This window comes from Papilio xuthus, unplaced genomic scaffold, assembly GCF_000836235.2.
Source record: "Papilio xuthus unplaced genomic scaffold, Pxut_1.1 DF827680.1, whole genome shotgun sequence".
NCBI classification, from domain to species: domain Eukaryota; kingdom Metazoa; phylum Arthropoda; class Insecta; order Lepidoptera; family Papilionidae; genus Papilio; species Papilio xuthus.
Genome location: NW_013530969.1, coordinates 4,804,635 through 4,821,697, shown reverse-complemented (window position 1 = coordinate 4,821,697; position 17,063 = coordinate 4,804,635). Strand labels below are relative to the sequence as shown.

General features: G+C 32.7%; 1 protein-coding gene across 4 annotated transcripts in view; it reads right to left on the bottom strand.

The window, feature by feature from the left end:
* Nucleotides 1-17,063, bottom strand: part of raskol (Ras GTPase-activating protein raskol) — a 116,767-nt gene that overhangs the window by 71,353 nt on the left and 28,351 nt on the right. For 3 of the 4 annotated variants that reach the window (XM_013311331.1, XM_013311325.1, XM_013311324.1), the window contains exons 3-4: nucleotides 8,223-8,344; nucleotides 4,543-4,572 (exon numbers count right to left, since the gene is read on the bottom strand). In XM_013311331.1, the coding sequence (XP_013166785.1) occupies nucleotides 4,543-4,572; nucleotides 8,223-8,344 (152 nt within the window). The remainder of the gene's footprint in view (nucleotides 1-4,542; nucleotides 4,573-8,222; nucleotides 8,345-17,063) is intronic. The other variant, XM_013311326.1, reaches the window with a different exon arrangement.

Below are 17,063 nucleotides of genomic sequence, written 5' to 3'. Positions count from 1 at the left end.
ATGCAAATTGTGTAAGAAAATATAAAACCAGTATTTTGTTATAATAATATACTGAGATCAGGTTTGAGTTCATGCTTAATAGCATTTTATTTATTTAATAGTCGATTTTATTTTTATATGTAATATCGCACAATCATTACATAATCTATATTAACATTTTTCAGTTCCATCGGTTATTAAGCCGTTATTTGAAAAAGTTATAACCCAACTTATGTAAGCTTTTTGAACTTTAATATACAATCAAAATTGCGAAGTTTCCAGTAGAATAATTAATCAATATTTTCTGTTACTTTATGTTTTGAAGCTTATAGAATAATTTATAATTACAGTTGTATGACTCAATAGAAAATTGATATTTATGTAACGTTTAGATTAATTACAATGTTTTTCTTTTAAACTATGCATCATCATCAGCTCACTATACGTCCCCACCGAGGGGCTCGGAGCCTACCCTAAGTTAAGGGTGATTAGGCCATAGTCAACCACGCTGGCCAAATGCGAGTTGGTTGACTTCACACATATCTTTGAATTACTTCTCAGATATGTGCAGGTTGCATCACGATGTTTTCCTTCACCGTAAGAACGTCGGATAAATGTACATATGTAAATCGGAATTCGAAAAACACATTGGTACATGGCGGGATTCGAACCCAGGACCTGCAGATTGCAAGTCAAGTGCTTGACCACTGAGCCACCGACGCTCCTTAAACTATGCAAATATACTAAAAACAGACAGATGTGATTAATTCACTTTGTTAATATAATGAATATAACACATCAGAAAATTACGTCACGCTCGAAGAATATGCAGACAAAAACTTGTCCACAAATTAATTACGCATGCTTTGGGCAGATGCCACTTCGACCCGGCCAAGGACTACACGCGCCGCATTCTCTGAACAACAGAATTATTCATGCCCATAATAACAATTTTTAATTTCAATAGCAATTATTATAAACCATTCGACGGCAGACAATATTTACATTAAACTAATTGGAAATCGTAGACAAAACGTTAACATCTGATACTAATATAAAAAAATTCATTTAAAAAAATAATCTCTAAATGCCAACGTACAAAATCTAGAAACCTAATAATCTTATTAATATTATAAATGCGAATGTTTAGATGGATGGATGTTTGAAAATCTTCGGAATGGCTGAACGCATTTTAATGAAATTTAGCACATATGTAGAACATAGTCTGGAAGAAAATATAAGGTACTTATTTTTTTTTAATCCTGCAAGGACGGAGTCGCAGGCGACAGCTAGTATAAATATAAAATTCAAACCGAAACATTGTAATAAGGAATTTAACATCAACGTTAGAATTATAACGAATGAATCAAAGCTTCAGTTAAAAGGAGTCTAACAGGATGGTCGTTGTATTTCTAATGAACACGTGTCCGTTACATCTATATTAAATATACAAGTATGTACTTCCGATACCGTTACTGTTCTAACGTCAGTATGGGTGCGGATAAACTTGTCGAAGGTATTCATTGAAGAGAGATCAATGTGTTTCTAAGTTTACGCCTCGCCTACATTATCAAAGACAATGTTAGTACCATCTCTTTGTATGGTAATGTGAATGTAGATGTTCATACGCCTCCGTCAATATCTTCCGTTGCCAAGTCTCTTCTAAACCTTTATGAATTACTATTCTAAGATACTATGTACTTTGTAAATTATGCAAAGGTTAGTACATTCGTTGTTCCTCAAAAAATTATAAAGGTTTTATGTTGGAAAAACATTACTAAAACACAATTTTACCACAATTCATATGTATTTTAAGATGAATAAATAATCAAATAAAGGACTTTTAGATAAATTTGGTTTTGGATCAATATTACCGCTATTCAAAGATTCATACAGAAATAACTCCTTTAGGCATCGATTAGCACCACCAACAAGTTTTTGTTGCTAATCTAAGGTGTAGTGTTTTAGTTTATTTTATTTTGAAAATCTATTAACCCGTAGACCTTAGTTTCCTGTTTTAAACTATAGACCTCATAATGAAAGTGTAAAAATCACTGAAATAAAAATTTACACATACTACGTAAGAATTAAGCATAGAATAAGAAAGCTACAAATTGTGACGTCTAATAAATCCGATAACAGTTTTAATTATGTTTCTAGCTTCGGCAGTAGGAAATGGTGATCGCATTAAGATAGAAAAGCTTTTAAATCTAAAACCACTTCGTAATAACATGCTTATATAAGGCATGTTTTAAAATAGGCACAATAATACAAGAGTACGAAAATAGAAGCAAGCCAATGCGATGCAGTGGTTAATAAAAGAGACGGTCACTCGATATTCAAGAGGCACATCGACTATCTACGAGTGCTGGGCCCACAATTCACAGTCCTTTATTGTTTTATTGTCGATTGAATCAAAGAGGCTTTATTCAATCGGGGCTGTTATTTTATTTTACAACGCCATGAAGAATATTTTATAAGGGCGTTGTGTCGCCATAAAGGGAGAATTCAACTGAGAGGATTATCTGCTGTTTCTTCCATGTTTGGAAAATGTAACATCAGTTTTATGTTTCGCAGTGGCTTTTATTGCATTAATGAGTGATAAGCTTAAGTTTTAACATTAGTAATCTTATTACTTATTACTTAAATAAGCAAAAAAAAATGTATTATCATCCAGTTTTCCTCCCTCAGAAAAATGAAATGACGACGAGTACATATGTTTCGGCAATGAAAACTCACGGGTAAAATCAAATATTCGAAATACGTAGTTTACTTAACAAAGCAAAAGGTAAATATACCTTTTGAACGCGAGTTCAGCGACACCGTTGGAAATGAGTCAGTGCGGTTCGCTCAAATACACTTGCAGTATTATGATAAATTGACTGTTAACAGTTGAAATATTTTAACCTTCCAACCCACGGCCGGACTAACCGATACTACTCGGACTTCATTTCCAATTATATTTTGTGTAAATAAACATAGCGACCGATAAACTACTAGATGTCTTTTTTACTTGTACATAACATTATAATATAATAGAACTTGTGTGTGTATGTGTGTTTACATACTCGTACATAAGTATATTTTACTACACACAGACATTGGACAAATTAAACCCATAAGGAAATTCAGATTCCCAGAAACGAGATGCTTATACCAAGTTGACCTAATAAAATAAATTGACAATTGTCGCATGGTATTAACAATTGAAGTAAGGTTAATTGGAAAAGATTATTTACAGTCATGTACCTAAAACTTGCATATGTACTTGTTTAGTGCATTGTTAAATGGGGTATGGATTACTTATATTATTACGCTTTATAAATCGTAAATTTTGCTACAAACCAGTTATAAAAAATATCACAAGTAAATATATCGATGCAGTGAGTGCGATTTATTATCTCGAAGATGGACATAAACCTGCTCTATTGTTTTAAAATTACTGTAAAAATAAAATTGCAAAGATATGTTTCCCGAAATAAAACTGTCCAGAGTTTTACTTATAGTTATGAAAGAAGTTGCATCGCACCAGGTCGTAAATTTATCAGAATTGGAATTATATTATTAGATAGGCTAGATATTTACTGCACGATTACATTGCAAAGTTGAATTTCAATTTCTTTTACTCGTACATAATACGATTTTTGTGTGTAATACAAATATGAAACGATATGAAATTAACCTAAATAAAAATCGCGCATAGTTGAAAATAAATTAATGTTGATACATCTCATTACACTTACAGGTACGAATCGTTTTATATTAAAAAATCTGGACCTACGCCATTTGAAGTATGATGAGAAAAAAAATCTTATGTTTGATATTATTAAATCGCACAAGGCATTTGGCGGTTGAAGTTCGCCGTGGTCCGGCGCACATGGCCGCCATGACAGCGAATGTTCCCATTTAAGTACGACGCCATACGCCATATGGACGCTTCCAAGAATCAGAAAATCACATATACAATAACAAAATTGTACGCAACTCCCTTTATTTATGTCTGTACATGATCCGTACTTGCTTTATACAAAGAGGACTTAAGCGCTTTCAATTCCAGCTAAAGCACTACAAAGTACTGTGATCATTTATATTTTCGTTAAGATATAGTTGTGTTCCTCAATTATCATATTTAGATATTAACGTATAGCATATCTATTACAAAGGGTTACAAGCAAATATGCTAAACTACAGTAATGAGTCACAGACTAAACTATTTAGACTTTATCTATATATAAAAATATACGACCTTAGAAATACAAGATGTTATGCTTCAATGTCTTAGCTCTTAATATTAATGTAAAAAAGCTGACTTTTAGTAATTACAGACATAAGTTACTGTCATATTGTAATAATGAAGATGTCATATTATGAGAAACATTGATTTAAATACAATGAAGGGGAAACTGATCACGCAATACAAAACAAGATTAAAATGAAAATGCGGAACAAAATAACACTTGGCACACTGTTGTAGCTTAGGTTGAAAACTGCGTTTTATGTTATCAAACAGACAATTTAAATGATATTTAACAAACAAGTCAACACTCGCAAAACTCTTCTTACCTTACGGTCCACATAGAATCCAGGGAAAGACTGTCCGTTTGCGTGTAACAATAAAAATAAAATATTAATATTCACATAAATCTTCGATTCATCTGTAGTAGACCAAGCATGTAACAAACACCACATTAAAACGAAATTTAACATAAACTTCTGGTAACAAACAATAGTTATTCCTGTTCAAATTGGGTTCTACTATTATAGTACAATTGTTATCTTAGAGTATAAAGTAGAAGTAAAAAAATCAGATAAGATCTTGTTAATAACCGTTTCTAATTGGAGTAGGAAGACGTGTGAATGGGGAACATCGACACACTTCAGCTCGAGTATGTGCTGGTTAAAACATCATTCATCTTCCAAAGCGGAACAGTCACTTGCTGTCTCCGTTCTCATTGTTCGAAGACATCCTGCTTTGGGACACACGTAGGTGTAATTTTGCTGAACCCAATTTGGATGAAGGTACAAAGGCGCAATTATTAAGATACATAAATTCACACGATACACTACGGTCGCAAAAGATGGAAATACTGTAAGTGCTATAATGAGTACTATCTATACTTAGCTCCTACAAGCAAAAGAATCCTTAAGAATGAGTCTTACTAAAACTTATATTTCTGGCAGTTATTTTACAAAGACGATCAGAACTTTCTTCAAATCAAAATTAATGATATGCAATACGTAAAAGTCATAAAGAACGACTCAGACAATGCAGACTAAAACATAGACTTGGAAATGTTTTCAATAATAAGTTCCAGCGAACCGGTGACGCAACACACCTGATTCCGTTCACCCGTAATTATAGTAATAATGATAATCACAACTCAAACAGTGTGCGTTGCTCTGAGAGACCGCACGCATGCGTCTGACACTTAAACGCACTTTCACTCGCATGATTAGGGTTAACCGGTCCCTGGGCACAAACACTTCCACCGGCTTTTCACCGTTTATCGGTCACATTTTTAAAAAAAAAGCCAACTAGACGTCAATCGTCAGCTTTCTACGAGCTTAATTTTCTGGCTCGCGTTTGTGATTGACATTGAAACACACATTTGGCTCATGACTAAGGAGTGCTTTATGTGCGACTTATCTGTATTTAAAAAGCTAATAACTACGTTCCTAAATTAATGATTTACTTGTTAAATTTTAGTTGTGACATTAAATAACAAATTATATAATAATATCTATTACTAACAACCAAATATATTTTTACGTTCTATTAAATATGAACGCAAATAGCAATCAATTGCAAAAAGATGATAATTTATTTTCTTGATAATGTCGATGGCTTATACGTAGCCTATTGTAAACTACAATTTTGCGATTGGCTCCTTGTTTTAACCTAACTTGATAAATACTAATATCTGTGTCAAGTTGAAAGTAACTTTAAAAAGAAGAAAAACTTTAGTTTGGTTATCTATTGTATGTTCATGTTTTATGAAATCTAAAGTTTTAATGTTTAAATTTTTGTCTGGCAAAATTTCAAACATACGATAGTTTACGTAGGAACCATCTCTGTCAAATAATATTTAAACTTATCTCTGAATCGTTTATCACATCAACATCGCCCTGCCCTTTTCCCTACGGAGGTTCACCATAGATACGAGTATTCCTTAGTACAGCATTCTATTAGATTACATGGTGTAAGTGCACGCTCACGACCTGACCGGCTACGCCCATTAGCACAACGTTCCGGAACGAGTAATCTTAATGACATCCGTGCTATTTTGGTATTTGTAGGGATTACTTCCTAAATGATAATGCATCACATTATCGTCGTACCGCTAAATTACTTCTATACTAGCCATTATTTTAGCATCAATTATCAGTTACTTGTAAAACTAACTATTTATACACTACGGCACTTAAAATTATCTAATATTCTTACTCAAAGTATTTACATATGTCTGTATATGCTATTTATATACACTTTTTTATTTATATGTTAGTTAGCTATAATTTATCTAGTTTAATACAAACCATCACTTGAAACAAAGCTTACGTAAGACATTAACTAGCAATCATTATGGTGAAAAATTACATATTATCCGACTCATTCAAAGAGATGATGAAAACCATATTAAGTTAACAAGCTTACGAAAGCGTAACTAACAAATCAAAACAATGATCCGAATCGATGTTGACAGGAATTTTAGGTTTTTCTTAGCAAGTATCATGTTACTAAATAATATTGGATGGATGGATTTTTGTTTGAAGGTATCACCAGAATGGCTAAACGGATCTCGATGAAATTTGGCATACATATAGAACATATTCTGGAAGAACACATAGGCTACTAATTATGTTTTTTTAAAATTCCGCGCGGTCAACAGCTAGTATTACAATACAAATAAATATTTAAGAACCTTTATGATTGCGTGGTATGTTGAATTTGAATTGAGAACGGAGGTATAGCACAAACGATACAGTTCACGCTCTATTGAAATCATATTTTGTAATACGCCAACGTCCGGTTTTTTCCGTAATGAAAGCGGTTTTTAATGATTCGCCCGTGTCCACTGAAAATGTTCATGTCCTCGAGCGTGTCACAAAAACGTGCAATTAACATACAGTACAAGGTAAATCAACTGGGCGCAATCGTTGCGCTGCAAGAGAACCTTGTTTATAATTTTTACTTGCTTTAATAACTGGCCGATGTAAAGCTATTAAACCTTTACACGGCTCGTAATAAAACTCATCACTAATTTATAGCATCTTAATGGCATTTTCTCGTGTAAAGAACGTCGTTATATCTCGATGATTAAAAATGGCGTTATTAGTCTACACATCTATTTCATTTATTTAATGAAATAAAAGACACTTATTTTTAATCGATATTTTACCTTAAGGATGTAACCAATTTATAACTGTGTTAATTATACCAATATTATTTACTATCTTACAACCTATAGGTTATTATATAAGTGTAAAGTTAATACTTATGCATAAATGATACCAAAGATTGAATGTAATCCTGCTTGTGCATTATGCAATTTAATATAAACACTAAGAAAACTTTGCTGAGTCAATCAACATTCGCTTTATTTACTGACATCAAGAAAAACATCAAATTGAATAGGATTTTAAAATTCTTCATTATTATTTACTTAAAGCCTTTTTAAAGTATAAAATCTAAACAGATTTTATTAAAACATACAATGGAATGTGAATTTATTTATTTTTGTCTAGCTAAGACACTAAAAATAGTTTACGCTTGCACAATTCTCCAATAAATTGCATCAATTTTGTTATCTGAAGCGGTGTAAACGCAGAAGAATGCACGCAAAAGAGCCTCGGGAACGTAACCACACAATCGTATCGCAGGCCCGGCATCGAAATAGACAATTTAAGTACATAGCAGTCGCGGCAAAACGATTTCAAAATATTCTGCGAAATGCAAGTTAAACATGATCCTAAAACTCCGCACGATAAGACATTTTACATATTGTCAACAAAGTCTTGTATTGAGTGCATACTATCAATAATAACAGTAATAACATAATCTTGTAATATTTTCAGAAAGTTTGTATGAAAAGAGTTTAGTGCTCCACATAAAAACACTTTGAGTCACTTCAAAACTAGTTTGAAACTACACATATCTTTAAAAACTATATATTCTACACTAAGGGTCTGCCTTAAACGATTTTAAGTGTGGCAATGGATAAATTATTGTAAAAAATACTCACGGCTAGTTCCTCGCTGGTGTAGGCAGTGAGAGTGCGGCGGTCCTGCTGCAGCACGCAGTAAAACGGCTCCCAGGACGCCGGAACGCCCACCGCCGCGCCGCTCAGCGCACCCACCGCACCGTCTACAAAAATACATATAATATTACAATACTCGGAATATTTATGTTAATAATACATAGACATTATGGTATATGAGCAATTTATATTCATTGCTAATTGATTACATTATAAATACTATTTAACTGTTGTCTGCTTTTGACCAAACTAATTTATGGTACTAAATGTAACCCGACACTCTTTGTTTCCGATTACCATAGGATTCCTAATTCATAAGTTAATAATTCTTTCTCTAACTCATAGTTAAAACCTCACAGTGCAGTAATGTATAAAGGTTATTGCTACGACTTTAAAAACATACAGTTTATGCCCCTTTGCTGAAAATTCTTTGTCAAGGTTTATGTTATCAGAAACAAAGAACATGAGAGTGAAAGAGTGAAATAAGTTAAACGCATTACATAAATGCATGTGTACACGGAGAGAACAATGACAGCAATTGGACTACTTATTCAGCTAATAAAAGTCGTTCATACTGCGAGCTGCGAGCGACGCCGCGCTTACATGGATTAATGTGTTCCATTTAATCTATTAAGCACTGACTCATGTACGGACAACATAACACTTCGTGCTTTAAAATGTAACACATAATTATCATCCAACATAAATGGTTTAAAAAGTTCGTTACGTATTTTATGTTGAACTTACGCAATTCCACGTTCTCTTACGTATATAGAGGTAAAATGCCAAAGAATAAAAGTTTTTTTATCATATTTAAAAAAAAAAAACTACAGTTATTAATATGGTACATTGAATAATATGTTTAATATTTTTAAAACTAGATGAGAAAATAATTTAACTTTATCTAGATCATCTTACTTATGGATGGAACTCTCCCAAAGCAAAATCGTGTTCGAAGATTAAAGCAACGCCCCTTACCCGAGGCAAAAAGTGGAATTTCAAACAACCTACTAACCCACATTAAAAATAAACGATACTCAAAAAATGTATATGCTATCTGTACTAAGGATGGACTGCAACGGATGTTAAGTTTACATATGGCTTCAGAATTATTAAAATATGAAACGTATTATCGTTTCAGATTTTCAAAGCTAACTAAATACAACATGTGGTATTATAAAATATTCATCATAGCTTAGATTAGCAACAAAGACAGAATTTGTTAAGTTTTTAAAAACATTCTAAACAAAATGGTCTGCATAGATACTTCTATTTAATTTGACAAAAATTACTTATTTTATTAGACCATCTATCTGCAAGGACCGAATAATTCTTTTTTTCAAAGTAAAAGAAAATATAAAAAAATTTACCCAAGAGAGAAGCGTTAATGAGACAGATTAAAAAGTAATAATTAACTTTAAAACTGTAAATTCAAATTTTTAACAAGTAACTTCTTAGCGAAGTGTACCCTGGCAAGGTGTATCGCAATACTTAATCACTGCCTACAGACTGACGGAAATGCAAATGTGCCGCATCGTGGAGCAAAATAGGCAGTGCTTTGACTTAACATATTTTTAGATGTCGTCATTATCTATTAGCATTGTGGGCGTCGGGTTCAGCGATCCCTCTATTAATACAAAGTAATGAGATTTATAAAATGCCTGAGTCAAATGTTTATGGTATACTTGAATCGATGGGATACTTATAATATTTTTGCAGCTGAGCTTAAAAAATGCGTTGTAAAATTAAAAAGAATTTTCTTGAACTAAACAATAGAACAGCAACACGAATTTATTATTGACCTTTCAAATGTTTAACAAAGTGTACGAGTTTATTTTGCCAACGCTACAATAAAATAATACAATCTAAATTGTAGACAACGTCCCGTTGATAAAGCTAGTTAATATCTGTCGCGCAGTGACTAAGACTTAATAGTGAAATAGCAAAAGCTTACTGAATATTAATAAAGTTTAAAGGAACTGCTTTGCAAGATCCCTTTTTCACGGAGAGTTAGTCGTGCGACTCTAGTTATTTGTATACACGTGAGCTCCGGCACCATCTATGAAAAAGACACATCCAAATAGGAAGCACAAAGTCACAGTCACTAAAGTTGGACGCGAACAGAGTCGCGCGGCTTTACTATCAGTGGAAAAGAGATCTTAGCTCGTGCCCAGACAGCCCGCGGCAATCGAAATCACTATCGCCGGCGCGGCGCAGTCACGCATGCTCGCTTTACACCAAGATATGGACAGGCGCCTTAAACGAAACACTCCAATACGATAGCAATTTCAAATATTACGATCTCATGAATTTTATAGGTTCATTTTGTTTTTGTAAATACCGTTAAACTGGGTTAAGCATTTAATATGGTTTTTCCAGATTTACTATTGGACACTCTATTCCTCTTATCTTTATCAGTCCAATTAAATCTAAAATAAATGAAAAATCTACATACATTTCGGTACAGAAACAGAAACTTTTATATTGTGTTACAGTTAGGAATTCCTCTTTCTATCTGTCTGCTATCTGTTACACAATTAAAGCCCATAATATATTCAATTGGCGGACACGTTACCCATTAGGGTTACATAGTACGAGGCCGGTTAGACGCGCGTCTTATTATCATTACGTAAACCGTTGTGCGGATGCCTGCTCCGCGGGCGGGTTGACGGATGTTGGCCGATAGTTCTTTGGATTCCTCATCTAGTTGTAAATGGTTTAATACATGTTAAATACATACAAACGTAAAATAATCGTTGAAAGCTTAAAAGCTTGTATCTGAATTAGTAATAATTAATCATCTAATTCTAAGTCCACTTATATTATACGCAATTGGATGTCTTCTTTAACTTATGTAAGTAAATGTTCTGCGTGTACGGTTTATGTTAATGGATGGATACGAGTATGTTTAATTACCAAGTAATAACATAAGCTTTATAACTAGATAAATAACGGAACATAACTATAACATTTATAAAAGCAAAATATTGTAGCATTTAAGAAACATGTTTCCATAAATTTATAACAAATTACATTTAGATTTATTTGATCAAAATTAAAGTTATTCACAATTAATAATTCCAGAATTAATTTGACGCATTAAGTTCATTGCTCTTTAGTGACAAACGTAACCATGTTTAATACAAGATGGAATAAACTCGTGTATCTATTTGCGTAAGCTGTATTTATATACATGAATTCTGTTTAATGTCCACCATCTTGGAATACTGTCATCTGTTTACAATTCTATTTGCTTACCTTAAAAACAAATCACAACAGTACAATAGGTTTGTTTTGTAAACTTCCTACTACCATCTTCCTTGTAGTATGTTGGGCCTATACAATGCAATACAACTACTACGTTAGTATATACGTACTACACACAATCGTCTATATTGTAATCATACATAATAGTAATTAAAATAACAAATTAACGCAGGGAATTAAAAATTTCGGTATGGAAAGAAGTACATATCTGTTAAAATAAATAAATTCAAATTATTTGTTACCGCAACGCTTAGTGTTACTTAACAGTATTTAACTTTAACAATTTAAACATCGATATTCACGAGGTTTTGCGAAACTTTCGAATCTTCGAGCGCTGACGTGTTTCGAAGAATGAAAGAAGAACGATTACAACACACCAATTATAAGGATTAGACACGACACAAAACCGATGAGAATTTCTTAAGATTTGTATCAAAGTGTTAGAAATCGCATTCAGATGGACACATAAACGTTGACTTTTGAGAAGGTACACAGAGCAGTAAAAGAATCACAGTCGACTCGAAAAATAGATAAAAAGAACATAAGAGTGTCTCACTGTGAATAACTGAAACAATGTACACAAATATCATGTCACAATTATTCTAGAAAAATGTGAAACAAACTAACAATGTTTTGGATAATTACGCTTGTACTTGGCACTTACCGAATCTCGAAATATTTGTAAATGTTGTCTTAGAGTACAGAGTTCCCCTTTCTTCCGAACGCTGTAACCTAAAGGTCAGTTGTCGACCGGCAACAAAGGGCGTCGCCCCACTCAAGTCTAGGGTTACCATATTCCCGGATTTGAGTACACGCCGACTTGATTGTAAGGTTTTAGTTAAAGTACAACTCAAAAAAAAGTTATGAATTACTATTAAAATCGTTCAGTTAACAAAGACACAACACAAGAATTTGTCTTTGTTGTTTGTTGTTGAAAATGCAACAAGATAAAAACATATAAAAGACATAATCCTATGAAAAGAGAAAACAAATGAAAAAACTAGTTTCCCAAAGATATTGAACGATACAACAGTTTACATGCGAACAGTGTATATGCAAAATAATCAGAATTATAGGTAATGTTCCTAACACTCTAATTACATTACTCATTGTAGGTACATAATGTGCAGACCATTGGCATTGAACCAGTTCACGCAGCGTGAGAACCTATCCGTCATATACTAATAGATTATTGTTAGCGATACATTCATACAAGTAACTGTTATTATTATCTCAAAACGATATTCCTTTGGAGTGTTTTATTAAAGCTTTTGTAACTCGTTCGTTAGTCTCGGTAAAAGTATATTATTATTTCCTGTCGCTTGATTGTTGCGTGGGCGGCCGTCTTTACAACGCATACTGTTGTGGAATAGATATGAGCCGCGTTGTCAAATGTAACGTAGACAGCGGACGGCTCTTTATAAACGCAAATCTAAACGGCTTGTGATGCATCGTTCCTTATATTTAAACTTATAATTCATAAATGAGTACTGTATATTTTTTTCCTTAAAACATCATACTTGTACATCAAGATCATGCTTATGTGTTCGTAATTGCAACAGTTTATTCAACGAAGGGTTATTTAAGAACACAAAAGGTAATATCATGTTTACGTGGGTATAAAAAGTACTCATGATTTACCTAACGTTACCCCCTCTCATCATCATCATCAGCTCACTATACGTCCCCACCGAGGGGCTCGGAGTCTACCCTAAGTTAAAGGCGATTAGGCCATAGTCAACCACGCTGGCCAAGTGCGGGTTGGTTGACTTCACACATATCTTTGAATTACTTCTCAGGTTGCATCACGATGATTTCCTTCACCGTAAGAACGTCGTTACCCCCTTTACAAGTACCTAAATCTGCCATCTCACTTTTTTAAAGAAAGGAAATAAATTAAATATAAAAGAATCCATTATTGTATAATTGTCGTAGCACAATAACATTGATAGATCAGACATTTCATCAAAAAAGGGAATTGTAAGTGACATAAAATAATGTTAACATTTAGTGAACGCAAATTTACATGTATCCGTCTTCATGGGCGCTAGGCTCTGCTTGGAATACAAAATGACAAAGCTCACTTGACGCGTTCAAGCTTACGTTTCAATGGAACGTGTGGGGCGTATCGTACATTGCGCATTCCGTCTGCGTATTCTGTTACACCGGCAGCAAATAAATTGAAATCTTCACTTTTAGGAACAACGTTTAACTTGTTTAAAAACATTATGTATACATTGAATGATTTATTCGCTAAGTATATCTAAACAAGTTTAAGTACTGGAGATTTGTTATCTTTCATCAACCGTTAAAAAAATCGGTGAGTCGACAGTCAAAAGTCACTGACCGAATTACTTGGAAATTTGTAAACATAAGACGAATTGCAGCTCCTGCGTTCCTTATAAATTACCTGTACAGTTATTTTTGAGCGTGTTTAAGGAGCAACAGACAGGTATTTTTTTAGAATTTTATATAGTAAAAGTAATTTTACCTTTTTCACACTTGAAAAATAGTAGTTTACAGTATTAATATAACTAAGATATACAACTAAAATTTAAAAACTTAAAAATTTATGTTGAGATGTCAAATCAAAACTTTTTTTTCAAAAATATATTACGGTATTATAAATAAAAGACAAGATACGCTTGGTATAAATAATGTAATAAACACCTTTGTATATTATGTAACGTAAATGAATCAGTTTAAAATATTTTAGAATCTTAAAAGACGTAGGTGTTAACTTACTAGGCCAATACTCAAGGGTGAAAGCTGTGTTATTCAGGACGGTCATATTTCAAATAGACACGACACATTACAATCAAGGTTCAGAACACATTGATACAATAATCGAGACAAGATAAACAATATGCAATATTGACATTGATGTTTTGAATATTGCTTTTGAACAATACTATATTGTAGACGAAATTCGACTCGGAATGAAGTCATTCATTGTTCGAGGCTCATGTTATTACTTACGTAGGCAGAACGAAACATTTCAACTATGAAATGTACATACGCATCCTCACTTAAAAATACATTTAATTCTATTAATTCTGTATCACAATGAACGTAATCTTAAAAGATGATATTCAATAGAACAAACACCCGTCAGATTACGTCCAAATCGTCCTTATTACGTACAAATACAGCAACAATACACCGACATTGCAGTTAATGCAGTACAATTCACACAATCATTTGATATAAGAGATGCTTTGTTAGATATTATGTCTATTATTTTACGTCGGAAACATTCTGACCTCAAAGATAGGCTCGTGATGCCATAGAAAATTTTAATACATACGTGATGACGTTTGTAATGTCCTTGATAGAATTTTCTACTTCTGCAAATTGGATAGCAAATTGATCAAAATATTTTGACTATACCCTAGACATTAAACTGTCTCATTACGTATTTGTCTCATTATTATTTAATATTATAATAATAGTTAAATAAATATTTTAAATGATTAAATAACTTGTTTATATTTCGTGTTGAATTTTAAATGGCAAAGAAATTACTATATTTCCATCACCAATGTTTAATTACTTGCCATTTAATAATAATCATCACTTTATTTACATAACTAAAATCAATCCTCTATCACTTTTGTTCAATCTGCTGCATTCTTGGTATAGGGATTCGGGCAAATAATTTTAAATTTACAATACGTCGAGTTACAGTGACGTATGACTTACCGACTATGACAGATATTTAAATGGAAATATGTATACTATAAATAATATTAAATAAAATATTTATGGCGCATCCTCTTTACAACTTTAGGTTTATAAAGTTCTTTTAGTCAGAAGATGAGAATAAAGAAACACTTCACTACTTCTAAAAACAAATGTGATTAAAAAGAAATTCGAAAACTTTATTAGTCTGCCCCATAACCGGCGGAAACGAGGAGACGCGTGCGACGCGTTTTATTTGCAAGTTTCCATGAAGTGGATTTCCTGTCCTTTATTTATTGCATACTTCGCTAAACATACACCGTAATGCAACAATATTGAACATAAAGTAGTCTTTTTCCACGAAAACTGTTCGTTATTGATAGCTTTGTGGTAACACATATATTTCGAAGAATCTTTATATACGATCCTTATATAGAATTTTGTTTGTACGCAACGTTACTTTAGTCTTTTAACAGGTCGATTTACCAACATATTTAAAAATAGAATTTAAAAAGTTGTATGTGACACCATTAAAGTAACAAAAGTAAGCTTGGTAAACGGAATAAAACGTTACGTTCATTCGAGATGAAAAGAGGTCACTTCTTCCGTAACTTTAAAGCTATTGAATTCATTTGAAGAGAGCCCAATTATAATCACACCCAATTTATTCTTACACGGTATGACTTTAAGACTCTATAGGATTTAAATATAAATGAACACTTATAAAGGCGCTAAGTCTGTAAGCGTATTCCAATGGCTATAGCTCCTTTGATATTCCCCTTAGGTTATCAACAAAGGGTTAACGAAGGGCTACCTATTGAATTGCATACTTCCGTTCTTGCTTACATCATTATATCCCGCATGTTTTAATGGTCGATTGCTTTGCTTATATGATTAAGCAATTCCATTCCATCCTTTTAACATATAAAACTTGACAATTATTTGACATAAGAAAATTTTATTTAATGTTAGAAGGATTTATATTGTTGCTTTGGGCAAAAATGTACAATAATTACAAAATTTTCTCGATTAAAAAAACAGTTCTATAAGAGAAGTATACGAAACGTAAAATGTAAATGACGTTATTATAAAAGTTTACAATTTGTTAGTAATAGCATTTTCATAAGAAGGCTATATAGTAATTTAAAAGGTATGTTGCTTATTTGAAGGTTTCAAGTGCGGTGTGGGAACATTGCTGATGGAATCGAACCAATCGCGCCGGCGAATGTAGCAGGTGCCGCAATAGCAAGGCGCGTGCCCACCGACAGCTGTGCCATACTGACATTTAAAATAACATACGTATTAGGTTTAAATAAGTGTTGTATACATTCATCATACCGTAATCATCAGTATCCAGAAGCTAATAAAGGAAATATATTAAATACCATGAATGTGTCTCGCATACGGACATTACATCTGCTCCAACCTTTTTACGAGTATATATAGTAAAAAATTGTGAATAATACTAGTAACAAGTCACCCTACAATTTGTATTTGTATTCGCGATTAAAGGTCATCTAAAAACGTACAATTGTGTCTTTTTCTTATTCCTTATGGTTTCAATAAATACTTAAAGAGATAATAACTGCCTGCCTATTGAACTGCAGCTGTAACCTTTTAGATTCGTAGCTTTTGTAGAATAAGAAGAAATAAGAATCTATAAGTTATAATCGTTGTCTAGAAAGTCTGTCAATAACTGATTGTTTTACGGTTACACGCTGACATAAGTCACAGCTATTGAGAGGTGAAAGTTAAGTAACATTGACTGTATTATCGACTTAAAAATATTTTTAAACCGGTATACCATCGACCTTAAATCCCTAAATATTACTTGACGTACTAATACTGAAATACAACGAGATTAACACAGATGTCATA